The sequence below is a fragment of the Eurytemora carolleeae genome, unplaced genomic scaffold (genome assembly GCF_000591075.1).
Source record: "Eurytemora carolleeae unplaced genomic scaffold, Eaff_2.0 scaffold240, whole genome shotgun sequence".
Classification (NCBI taxonomy): Eukaryota; Metazoa; Arthropoda; class Copepoda; order Calanoida; family Temoridae; genus Eurytemora; species Eurytemora carolleeae.
This window is the reverse complement of record NW_019396183.1, coordinates 147,997-161,001: the sequence shown is the minus strand read 5'-3', so window position 1 is coordinate 161,001 and position 13,005 is coordinate 147,997. Positions and strand designations below refer to the sequence as shown.

General features: G+C 31.7%; 1 protein-coding gene across 1 annotated transcript; it reads left to right on the top strand.

Annotated features, from left to right (window-relative positions):
- Positions 1 to 2,750: 2,750 nt before the first annotated feature.
- On the top strand, positions 2,751 to 12,050 carry LOC111697486 (uncharacterized). The gene is made up of 10 exons (XM_023467507.1): positions 2,751 to 2,857; positions 3,679 to 3,724; positions 4,404 to 4,472; positions 5,167 to 5,250; positions 5,892 to 6,014; positions 6,301 to 6,499; positions 6,994 to 7,112; positions 8,706 to 8,819; positions 10,724 to 10,797; positions 11,484 to 12,050. Exons 1-10 carry the CDS (start codon positions 2,776 to 2,778, stop codon positions 11,558 to 11,560), a joined length of 987 nt encoding a protein of 328 aa, XP_023323275.1. The 5' UTR covers positions 2,751 to 2,775; the 3' UTR covers positions 11,561 to 12,050.
- Positions 12,051 to 13,005: the final 955 nt, after the last annotated feature.

Sequence of the window (13,005 nt, the reverse complement as noted above, 5' to 3'; positions counted from 1 at the left end):
GGGGGGGGGGGTCCAAAAATCGTTCACTAGGACAGACCCGGTATATTCCTAGAGAACGATATCATTTTCCCTGAATCAATTCTCTGACAAACTGTCATGCATTCCCGAGTTCATCTCAGCATAAGCTTTGATACCATAAAACTTTGAAACAGAAGAACGACATTTAAACAATTTAATTTATGGTTGCTAAGTTTAAAATCTTTTTAGAAAGTAAAACGGCTCTGAGACAAGCTAAGGATCAGGCAGAAAGGGGGGAAACAATCCTAGAAAATAGGAGGAAGCTTGCTTCTATAGGTAGATTCTTAAAGTCTATTTAAAGAATTGATTTAAACACATTTACCTGAGTAACACCTAATTAATAAATTAGTTGTTAAGTTATTTTAAGATAATAATTTTGTTTGTGCAGGCAGGTAGCTTGGAATTTTTTAATGTTGGGGGAGGGGGGGTCATTTCAGTCTGAGCGTGAAGCTTTTAGTCTGAAGTGCTTTTTCTTGAGCTTTTACAGCGAAAATAATTTATGGCTATTTGTGCAAGCAAAATATTTTAGTATTTCATCTTTTTATGGTTTCTAGTCTTTAACTCAAATCTCAACATAATATCCATTTATGATTCCAATTTTTTTTGTTCCTTGTTTGTTCTTTTTCCAATTGTTCCATCCATGTTCCGTTCCATTCCGTTCTTGATGTTCTTAGTCAAGAACGGTTCCATCCCATTCCATTTCGTTCTTTGTGTTCTTAGTCGAGAACGGTTCCATCCCAAGTGTTAATAAATTATTTATCTAATTTCTGTAGTGGACTCATCAAACAGTCCCTCTTAATACTGTGGTGTAAGCTTCAAGAAGTAAAAAATAGAGATGGAAAAGTTTCTTAATAAATATATATATATTTATATTATTATCTATATTTTCAAATCTATTTTTACAATGAAGGCACTCTTGATTCAAGCTTTTTTGATAAAACTTTAGTTGAGGGCAAAAGTGAAATTTTAAAGTTTATTTTTTTTATTTGATGTAATTATTCTTAAATGGAAAACAAGCGTAATTTGAAGTGACCCTCCGTTTCTAGAGTGGAATAATGGCATGTCCGATGTACCTTTGAAACCTTCATTTCTCCATCGTTTCTGAAGCAATTGAAATGCATGAGTCACTTTTGTAGAAAACCCACAAATGAAAATAATCAGTTTTCAAAATGAAAAACATGGATATTTAATGCAATACTTGATCAGACAAAGCTTTGTAAGGTATTGTTGTGAATCAGAATTAAATTATGTTTGCAGTCACTTTAAAGCTCTCAATTGATTCTTTATTAATTAAACTGCTTTGCAGGTTTGTTAACTTTGAAGAAATGATAAAAGAAATTTACAAAATGATTTTAAAAAAAGATTATGAAAAGCTTTAAAAGTTTCCAAAATCAAAAATCCGAGTTTTTTTCAACAAATCTCCAGATGTAATATTTAATGAGCCACCACCCCCGTGTAGGGGGGGGGAGCATGGACCAAGGCCCCCCTTCTACGCCCCTGCATGTTCCGGACTTAGATCACGTTCCTGATAATAAGAATGCGGTCCTAATTTTATCGTTCTTTTCAAACAATGTTCGTTCCATGTTCGCTCTTCTAATAATCATTCCAATATTATTAAGAAAGCGTTCTATATGTGTTTGTTTGTTTTTTCGGAACGATGGGAATGTTCTTGATAATTCCATTCATTCTTATGATTAAGAACAATCATTCCCCAGGAATGACGCCCAGTCCTATTTATGATGTATACAACTTATTATTCTATGATTCTTCCATTTCAAAGGGCAAATACAGTTAAAGTACAGTTAACCCAGAACTTTTGAGATATCACAAGAGTTTTTTAAAAATGTCGTTTTCTAAATCTACTCATAATGGAATTCTGCAGATATTTAGTTTTTTAATTGACTAATTATATGGAGCTCTTCAAAACTGTTAACTCGCATCCTTTATGGTTATACTTTATATTCACATTTAGTGAGAGTTATAGGTATTACAGGTATTACAGTTGTTTTGTATGTAATTTAAAAATGTTTTGAATATTGTGGCCTCAAACGTTCCTTGATGTACGGCAAAAGGTCTGAAAACGAATCTGAAAATTACTGCAGAGTGATATTTACAATTAATGGCAATTTGAATTGGGGGGAATTTGGGGAAAGGGTATTAGGAGGGAGGTAGAACAACACTCGACAGGTATTCTGAAAACAGGTTTTTCAGCTGACCTACGCGCCAATTACCTGTTGGGTTATAGCACCCCCCCCCCCACTTTAACCCTAACAATTCAGTTCAGTATTCCCTGATTTCATTTCCATACGGTTCGCCTATATATTCTAAAGTTTTAATTGTGAACGTTGTGTACATTGTGTAATACTGTACATCTAATTTATAACACATTTTTACAATTTAAAACTACATGGTGCTTTAAACATTCCAAGATTATTAAATATTAATAGTGGTAAAAGTGATGAATACAGAATCAAAGAGACTGTAAGCGGAATTTCAAGTGACCCTCCGTGCAAAGATGGCAATGCCCAATTCACAACGATACCCTTAATTGAACCATTTTTATTATCCCTGGATATAATGTTGATTCGAGCATTGTCATCTTATACATATATTACAGTCCCTTTAAAGTTTTATACATAATTGTAGAAGAATATGGGAAGGGAATGTTGTAGTCTAGTTGTATTATGTTTGGGAGCATTGTCATCTTATACATATATTACAGTCCCTTTAATGTTTTATACATAATTGTAGAAGAATATGGGAAGGGAATGTTGTAGTCTAGTTGTATTATGTTTGGGAGCTGTAGCGAGTCTGTCAGCAATGGCCTTAGTGTCGATAGGTAAATTAATGGCACATTCAATTCTCAATGGTCATGGTACGGCCTGTTAACTTTTTCAAGAGCTATTCCTGTTTTGGAATCTCAAAATTGTTTAAATTCCAATTTTAATTTTGTAGGGTGAAAGTAGGATGTAAGAAAACAGGATGGGAGGGAACAGTATGGGAGGGAACAGCTGGTGTGAGGGAACAGGGTGTGAGGGAACAGGATTTGAGAAAACAGGATTTGAGGGAACAGGATTGGAAAGATTAAGATGGGAGGGAACAGAATGGGAGGATACGGGATGGGAGGGAAAAGGGTGGGAGGGAACAGGATGGGAAGAAACAGGATGGGATGGAACAGGGAAAAGATGGAGGGAACCAGGGGCGGATACAGGATTTAAGTGAGGGGGGTGGGGGCAAGATTTTTTAGAGACAAAGAATTCATAATTAGGAACAAAAATCGCGCTGCAGGCGACAATTTTTGTTGACTTAAAAGACTCTAAAAGAGTCAAAATTAATGTTTAAAGACTAAAAAACTAGATTTTTAACTTTTTACACATTATAGTTCAATAGGACAGATATTTTTCCTGTTTTGCACTAGGGTTTCTTTCCCTTAAGCATGCTATTGAGAAGCTATTCTGAAAATAGGAAAAAAAAATTCCAAATTCATATTAGGATTGAATATGTTTGGGTGTGAACTAAGGTAAAAAAAATAAAGGGTTAGATTTATTAAGTAAAAAAGGACGAAATACGAAATATAGAAAAGTAAGACAATTTAGTCGTATCTGAATCCATTTCGTGGTTATAAAATAATATTAATATGTTAAATTTTAATTTATTTAGGTGTTTCAACAGATCATTGGACTCGTACAGTGGTAGACAGAGCTAGGAAAATAGCATCAATGTTTCAATCCTCCCTGGATACAATCAATATATTAATCCTCACTCAATATATTAATCCTTCCTGAATACACTCAATATAGTAATCCTCTCTGAATACACTCAATATAGTAATCCTCCCTGGTACGCTCAATATATTAATCATCCCTGGTACATTCAATACATTAAGCCTCCTTAAATACAATCAATTCTCTCTGATTTAATTATTTAGTAATTTCCTCCCTAATCTTTTTCCTTATCTAAATTATACGATATATATTATATAATCGGTTTTTTAATGCAATCTGTTATTTCTTGTCGAAACAGAAATTTTTCTCAAAAATTGTCTTTAGCTTATTTTTTTAAATTAAAATATTAGAATTCAAATATTCTATAGAAATATATTTCTATAATGGGGGAAAAATGTTGTATTTTTTAATATTAACAGTCGACACAAATTTTGATTAAAAATCTTGAAACTATTGCCAATGGGCCCTCTCTAGTCAGTAAGTACCCTCTAAATTAGAATAATGATTAGGAAATATATTTTTTTCTCCATTAAAAATGAATTGAGAAATACGTTAAAGAGGAACCGGTTTCCTAGAAATTATGTTTACATTTTGAATTCGAATAACGAAAAAAATATTTTTTCTATTTTGATATTTTCTTATTATCCTATATTGCACTAGAGTAAAAACACAAGGAGAAGAGAACAATACTGAGTACATGTTTTTTACAAGAAATACAGGGCTATTCAGGTAAATAACATGTATTATCAGGGTTATCCGAAAGTAATGCTTTGTACGAGATGACTGTCAAAATTTATTAAGTATTTTTTAATATTTATGGTTGCCTTTCATCAGCTTCAGCTTCACCAAAGTTTTATTTTTTTGTTATTTATTTTTTATTTTTATTTTTATTAATTAAGAACACCGAACAGTTTGATAATTTGTATATATTTTTTTAATGATTCATAAACCATTTCTCAGGTCCCGCGCAAATTTTTTTAGAACTGTTTTCTTTTCGAACGATCTTTAATCTGTTTTAGCATCTGTTTCCCTTTAAATGGTTTTAAATCTGTTTTATCATCTGTATTCCTTTTTAATGCTCTTAAATCTGTTTTAAAATCTGTTTCCCTTTTTAAAAATATTTGAACTGTTTCCCTTTTAAATGATATTAAATCTGTTTTAAAATCTGTTTCCCTTTTAAACGATCTTTAATCTGTTTTAATATCTGTTTCCCTTTTAAACTCTCTTAAATCTGTTTTAGAATCTGTTTCCCTTTTAAATGGTCTTAAATCTGTTTTCTCTTTAAATGGTTTTAAATCTGTTTTAGAACCTGTTTTCCTTTTAAATGATCTTAAATCTGATTTAGAATTTGTTTCCCTTTAAAATGATTTTAAATCTGATTTAGAATCTGTCTTCCTTTTAAATGCTCTGAAATCTATTTTAGAATATGTTTCCCTGAAAAAGATCGCCCCCTTGAAGGTTCGCCGGGTCTCTTTCTCAGTATTGTCGATGATTGGTGCTACTCCAGGTGAGTTCAGGGGATCAGCTAGATTAAAAATTTTGTGTGAAATAGCGCTTAGCTTTAATGCTTGATCCATGTTGGCAACTTTTAACCCTTTCGCCCCGAAAGAGAATTGCTCTTTATTTTCTGTTTTTACACTTATTATTAAATCTTGAAAAATATGTCAACAAATGTGAGAAAATTTCGTTTTCCTTGTTTTATTTTTTAGACACTTGTGACGTCGTGTAGAATTGGTCAATTTCTCTGTTGCCACCTATTGTACTTGATATTTATTTGCATAAATTGAGTAATGTGATTCTTTTGGTCATAGTACACAAGTGGGATGTTACAAATATTTTTTCCCTCAAACTTTCAGGTTCTAAATTTTTAATGCTTCTTGATTATTTCCAAGAACTTTTTTAGTAAGTAAACATGCTTTTATATTCTTCAGGCGTCCCAACTCCTAAGGGTTACAGGTTTTTTTAATTCGATTATTCAGATGATGGGGGGTTTAAACTTATATTATCGATATTTACTGGAAGTTATCAAACTTTAAAATCCTAAATTTTTCATCGCCTTTATTAATGGTATTTTTATTAAATTGTAGTTCCTCCGCTTTATGAATCCAACATCATATTTTGAATTTTATTATATTTTTGTTTGTTCAGGGAGTTTTATCTGAATGATATAAGCAAGGGTGTATTTAGTCCCCCTGGGCTCTCTTCTCATGCAAATACACAGCTTCAACTTCATAGGAGTTCTCCCATTCTACTTTTTGGATATCTTTTCAGGTATCACTAATCATTTACACTGAGAATCATAAAACTGTAGATCAGAGGACGACTGTTAGATTCTTCTTTTGATTTTTATAGTCCAATGAACATGTAATTACAGTGAACACAGACCAGTTTCAATTTAAAAATTGATTTTCAATCTGACGGTTTAAATTTTACTGTTTTACAATACCATCAAATACACCAAACATTGTTAAAATGTAGTCTTCCTGCCACGGCTTTATGGCCTGTGTACAATTTTTTAATCCTTCTATTATTTTTTAATTTATTTTTAATTTACCAGTATGGCCTTGGTTGGATTGCTTGGATTATGCGGATGCTGGCAGCAATCTGCAAATAAGCTGATAACAACAGCTGCCTTTCAGCTGTTGGCAGCGCTGGTTGGCGCAAGCGCAATGGCCACTTGGCATGCCGCACTCTTCTTCGAAATGGAGAAAGTTCATGATGAAGGATTTCCGCTGAGCTGGCCAGACTGGCTTCAGGTCAGCCCCTCTCCCGCGTCACTCCCCTCTAAAAAATTATGAAGAAAATAAATTCCAAAATTTTTAAAGAGTAAATGACATCTGGGTTTAATTATTAAACAGTCAGGATTATTTTATTGATAGGGTTTACAAATAAATTTTACAAATGAAAAACCTGTAATTTAGTTGAACTAATCTGAAAACTTTAAAATAAATTGTAAGCTTATAAAACACCATGCATATTTAATGTATCATTCAAAACCTACTGAAAAAAGAGGCATTTTTCTAATGGTACACACGAAATAATTAAAATCTGCAAGTTTAATTGATTAATTTAAAATCTGAAAACTGTCGAGTTAAAATTGCTTTGTGAACACACGGTGGGATTTACTGAAACCTATCTTAATTTGATCCATACTTTTTTATTATTTTTAATGAATCAAAATGAATTAAATTCAAGATCCCTACAATAGAAATCGTTATTTACAAAATTTGCAAAGAAACAAATTATTTAGGAAAGTACAACAGTTGAAATTAGCTGGAGCTATATAGTGACCTGGGTTGGAGTATGTTTGACCCTTCTGGCTAGCCTCGCTACTTCAGCTGCTGCCATCTGTCTTCGCTCAAGAAGAAGGTTAAATCATTTGTCAAATTAACCCTATCACGGTTGGAAGGGCGGTGTCTTCCAACCCCCTTCTGTGTTTTTTTTTCTAAAAAAACTTAAAAGTTTTTCACTTTTTCAACATCAAAGTTGTGAACAAAAAATCAGAAATGCTTAAAGGGACCGTTCACTTATTTGGGTAATTTGAGGGTAAACTAAAAATAGCCTATTAGCTATTCATTGGTATTAACCCTACTTTTTAAAGACAACTGTGGTCGGAGAAAAAATCGATATATCATTCAGAATTCCAGTGCAAATTTATGATACCTATTTGATGCTTTTAGTCCTGGATTTAAAAAAATTTCAAATGTTAAATCAAAGTGAAGTTTCTGATAGTTAATTGGAAATATCTTAAAATTTTTTTAATATAAGTTATTTAAAACATTTGACGGTTTGATACTTTTTCTCTATTTCCCGTGATTTATTGAAGAGTTGAAATCCCGGTTTGTCTGAAAAAGAAAGTCGTCTTTGTATATACGTGTTTATTTCTTTTGTCATGTTTGAACACGAAAAATGTTAATTTCTTGCTAACTCTAAAATCGAAAGTTTTTACATTTTATTGTATAATGGTTGACACATGATGTCATTGAAATATGATAATTTTAGATTTTATTGTACTGTTGTTTCTGAAAAACGTTTAAATAGTGTCTATGCAAAGGTATCAGTCAGACCTTGCCGCTGGACCGCTTTTTCTCTGGTCATAGTTATCTTTGAAAAGTATGACTAATATTAATGAATAGCTATAAACATGGTAAGTAGTTTACAAAGAAATTACCCAAATAAGTGAACGGTCCCTTTAATAACATTTTTATTAATTAAGCATCAGGGCTAAAATTTATATACTTAAAAAGCCCTTGAAATTTGGATGTAATAACATGTATTACATGTTAATATTTTTCAAAATTAAAAATAATTTTTCGGAATATTTAAAAAAATCCGCCCTCGCACCCTTACTATTAAATTTAGAGATCTAACTTTTTTTAATAAGCAGGCATTGACAAGTTGGACTAAGGACATGTATCACGCCCACCTATACTCAATTCTATCTACCCTCCCCCATATGAGACCAAAATAGCCCAACCGTGAAAGGGTTTAGAAATCGCTGTTTGTAAGGAAACAAGTATTTTTGGATTTGAGATACAAAATTACAATTAATTCTCGTGAAAATATAACAAATATATTTGTCAAGTTGTACATACATTCCCGAGTTACGTCCATTTATGATAAATTTAATAATTATCTGAATCAATACGACCTTTTTTTTTAAACTGCGAATGTCATATTTCTGAAACAGTGACACACACAACGAGTAATATTAAGAAATTTTAAAATATTTTTAAAAATGTCATGCTGTTATGGGTTGTCTTATCACATATACAGTCAATTCTTGCATACAACTTTCCAAATAAAAATAATTTGAAATTATAGTTATTGGAAAAGAATTTAAGAAGTTCAATGATAAAAGTTTTCTTGCAACTTCTCTATTGTAACGTAAAAACAGGGAGATAAAACTGAACTTGAATATCCCTAGGGACAAGTAATTTCCATAATAGCCCCCGTATTTAGAACTTGGGAAGATGACGCACTACGCATGAAGTTGAAAGTATCACGTATGTTTGCTCAACACGCGTATTTTCCTGATGATATTAGATCTTCACATTCTCCCAGTATTCATGACAGGTACAATAGGCTCAGTTACATTTGGCATAATATTTTTGCCATAAATACATTTTCCATTATACGTTTGCCATAAGTAACACTTGCTATTATACGTTTGCCATAAGTTTCCCTTGCCATAATTACATTCAATTATAGTTACAATTATCAACATAACATAACACAAAATTTGATATACTTTTTTAATTTAACAATTATAATTAAAACTTTTGCGACTACAATTAGCAAATCTAATTAAGGGAAAGCTCATGAACAATAAGGGTAAAATACATAGATAAATAAATAAATATAGATAGCATGCAAAATCACCAAGAATTGTACAGTCCGGGAACTCATACTTCTAGGGGTCACTTCAATGTTAAGCGGGGTGGTTTGGTGTTCTAATGTTCGTTGCAGATAACATTCGGATTGGGTCTTATCCAATCGACTAGGTTTAACCATTCCTCCCGAATAGAGTGTAAAGTAACTCCGGGAATGGAACTATTTGAACAACAATATTTCACTGAGCAATATATCATATTGACGAGAACTGAAGAAGGGCATGAGAAGGACTAAACTAACTTAAATTTCTCTCTTCAGAACTCATGTACACCACAAGTACTCAATGACATAAGAACAGCCAATGTTCACAACCCACCTAGTTAATCTATATAATAGGAATATCTTTAAAACATCTCTGTACATTTATATCTTTCAAGATGAAAAATGTCGTCTTATGCGCCGTCTAGCTTTATCTATGGTAAAATACTGCTCTGTTGGAAAAGTATTGCATTGCCATTGATTCTTCACCAAGCTCTTTCTATCAGAGTGTTCATGTCTATTCCTCTCCTGTGGCAGCATTTTTGGAAAACTAAAGTTGTTAATTTTCATGAGAAAATTTGGTTCATTTACATAACAGCAGTTAGATTTACATCTTTGTATGGGTTAGAAAATAATGGCTAAATTAATTATGGCATGTGCAACCATTATGGCAAGTGTTATTTATGGCAAATATTATTTTTGGCGAAAGTATTTATGGCAAGTGTAATAATTGTGGTAATTGTAATTATGGCAAATGTATTTATGGCAAAAGTATTTTAGAATATGTAACTGAGCCGTACAATGACCTAGCGAATCCAAAGCTTTAAAGGGAGTGACCGCGTAGACATGGTAATTGACCGAAAGTGCAGTATTTTAGTGAATTTTTAAGGATTAATTTAATACCAAAAAAGATTTTCGCTTTTGCTGAACTATTTTACACCGAAATAGTGTCTAATAGGTCTCGAATGAATTCTTACAAATTTCTCTACAATACTGCACTATCAGCTCAACTACCATGTCTCCGCAATGTAAAACTAAATGTTTCTCGTAATTGTGTAAGAAAATATGGACGTATAGTTTTAATTGACCATATAGTTGTTTGCTTGATTTAGTTGGAGCAAAACTATTGAGTTGGATTAATGTTTCTTCTTCTCTTAATCCATAGCTCTTCAGTTGGATGAGTTATGATAGCTCTTCAGTTGGATGAGTTATGATAGCTCTTCAGTTGGATGAGTTATGATAGCTCTTCAGTTGGATGAGTTATGATAGCTCTTCAGTTGGATGAGTTATGATAGCTCTTCAGTTGGATGAGTTATGATAGCTCTTCAGTTGGATGAGTTATGATAGCTCTTCAGTTGGATGAGTTATGATAGCTCTTCAGTTGGATGAGATATGATAGATCTTCAGTTGGATGAGTTATGATAGCTCTTCAAGTGGATGAGTTATGATAGCTCTTAAGTTGGATTAGTTATGATAGCTCTTCAGTTGGATGAGTTATGATTGAAAACATAAAATTTCATTCATACGTGCTATTTACTCTAATTTAACATAGCAATTTTACATTTATTGTTTCTATATAATACTTTTTAAATTTTGATAAATTTTAGAGACTACCCTGACTACCCAACTATACCGGCCAACTTTCCAACTCATAATAAAATGTTAAGCGCTAGAGGACCAGGTAAATATGTTTTGAAAATTTAAAAAATAAAAAATTTATCCTAAGTTAAAACTTTTCTGTGAAGTGACGCTTATGTACAAGACTTGATCTCGAAATCCAATGTGACTACTTTTGTATTTGAGATTAGCGCTTGCTCCCTGATGTTCAGGGTACAATCCCATTGTGATAAGTTTGGCATAGTGTAAGAAAGTAATGAAAGCCAATTTTTAGAATTAACAATCAGAACCAAAAACGAACCTAAAACGAACTAAAAACGAACCAAAACCGAACCAAAAACGAACCAAAAGCGAACCAAAAATGAACCTAAAACGAACCAAAACGATTAAGAACCCAACTTCTTCTCACTATGGATGATTAGATTTCCCAATCTTTAGTCACTTTTTCTAATTAACAAGTTTTCAAATAACATTTTTGGAATAAACGATGTAAACTGGTGATTACTCTGCAGCAAAATAATTAAGTATATAATAAGGGCGGAAAAAATAATGCTTTTGTTCATCTCTTCATAATTTTAAAAAAATGCAATCTGATAATTTTCGGATAAAAATAGTGACAAAGGTAATAATTTAATTTATGTTCTCTAGAACATTCGAAATTCAAAGAATTAATTTATTTAATAATAAGCATAAAATTCATTATTTAATTTTTGCATGGCCATTTTTTAAAGTTTGATTTTTTTATTTTAGGGTCTGAACTATTTTTGACTGAGAGGAATAAGGAATACAAGAAGGTTTTAAATCAGCTGGAGGACTCCAGATTTTGAAATTTTAGTTTAAGTACATAAAAAATCATCATGATTTATTTGATTTAGGGAGGTTTGTTCAACCCTCGGTATTTTAACTAATTTTTACCGATATTGCTTAATTTGCGCTTATACTTTAACTATTGACCTATAACTAAAATTACTGAAATTGGATAAATTTGGTCATTAATTGAATTTAATTGTATTGTGAAGTTAAAGTATGTGCGTTTAAACCATTGCTTTACTGTACATTGTACAGTGTACAGTTATGTACATAGTATTGTACAATAATTCTTATATTATTCATTTAAGTATTTTTAAAGTTGGTAATAATGTCACTGACTTAGAGTAATAAATGTTAACACTCTGAAAAACTCTGAAGTTTGTTGTAAATAACAGGTGTCAAGAACCCGAATTTCAGAGCATGGCTCATTAAACATGATTGTAACAAGATGACAGGGCCATTTGTAATTTTTTAAATTGTTTTCGAAAAATAAACCTTTTTTCTGTGTAACGTCAATCACAAAATTCCCCTAGTTCAGGCTTTTCCAGAATGTGGTCTGCCTGTGCTGTGATGTCAATATTACAGAAGATGTTGAGGATTTTCTACAGATTTCAATATATTTAATTAATTAAACCAATTTTCGAAATCTGAACAAAATTCGTCATATCTTCGGTAATACAAACAGCCCAATTTTGGGGGATCTTGTGATTATTGACTGCAAAATTTTACTAATAAAATTAGGTTAACGATTGCATCTGCATCAAATTTGATTAGATTATGATTCAAAGATTCAAAGAATTATAAATACTTAATTGTAAACCCAGTTTCGCCGGGAAACTAAACTTTCAAGTTAAAGTACAACAATTTCTAAAACCTAACTAATAACAATCATGTGGAGTGTTAACAAATCAAAATCGGTCAAGACTCTGACTCTAAAACAGAGTTTAGAACTTCAGATGTTTAGAAGACGACCTCAGGATTTCTTAAAAGAATTTATTTCAAAGACAAATACATAAAAAAGGTATGACATGATTTTAACACTTTTCTCATGATCATTTATTATCATGTTACAGAACCGGAATGAATATTTTATAAATCAATTTGACAAATTGATTGATTTTATTGATTCGTATTTTAAGCAGTTGCTAGCTCTCGTCTTGACGCCTTCCTCACCCATGGTGGATGCACATCCTAAAAAATTAATCAGTAAAAAAATTTATTAATTTAAAAATTTCGGTTTTCAAAATGTGGTCTGCATTTTTTTGCGCTTTCAAAATACGATATGTAGATTTTCGATTTTTTATAAACTTAATAAATTAACCCAAAATTGTCTTGTTCTGAACGAAATCGTTCATATCGTCGGAAACAAAATATCACCGTTTCTTTTTAACATCAAAATGACGACTCTTTTCATTTCATTTTTTTGGCGACACACTGTACCAAGGAATTACGCAGAATTTTG

What these genes read in the sequence shown, in the direction of transcription:
- LOC111697486 (XM_023467507.1), top strand. Translation starts at nt 2,776, where the DNA reads ATGGGAAGGGAATGTTGTAGTCTAGTTGTATTATGTTTGGGAGCTGTA. An exon ending in GCTGGCCAGACTGGCTTCAG is followed by an intron (nt 6,500 to 6,993) that starts GTCAGCCCCTCT and finishes CAAATTATTTAG; the next exon opens with GAAAGTACAACAGTTGAAAT. An exon ending in TGTCTTCGCTCAAGAAGAAG is followed by an intron (nt 7,113 to 8,705) that starts GTTAAATCATTT and finishes CCCCGTATTTAG; the next exon opens with AACTTGGGAAGATGACGCAC.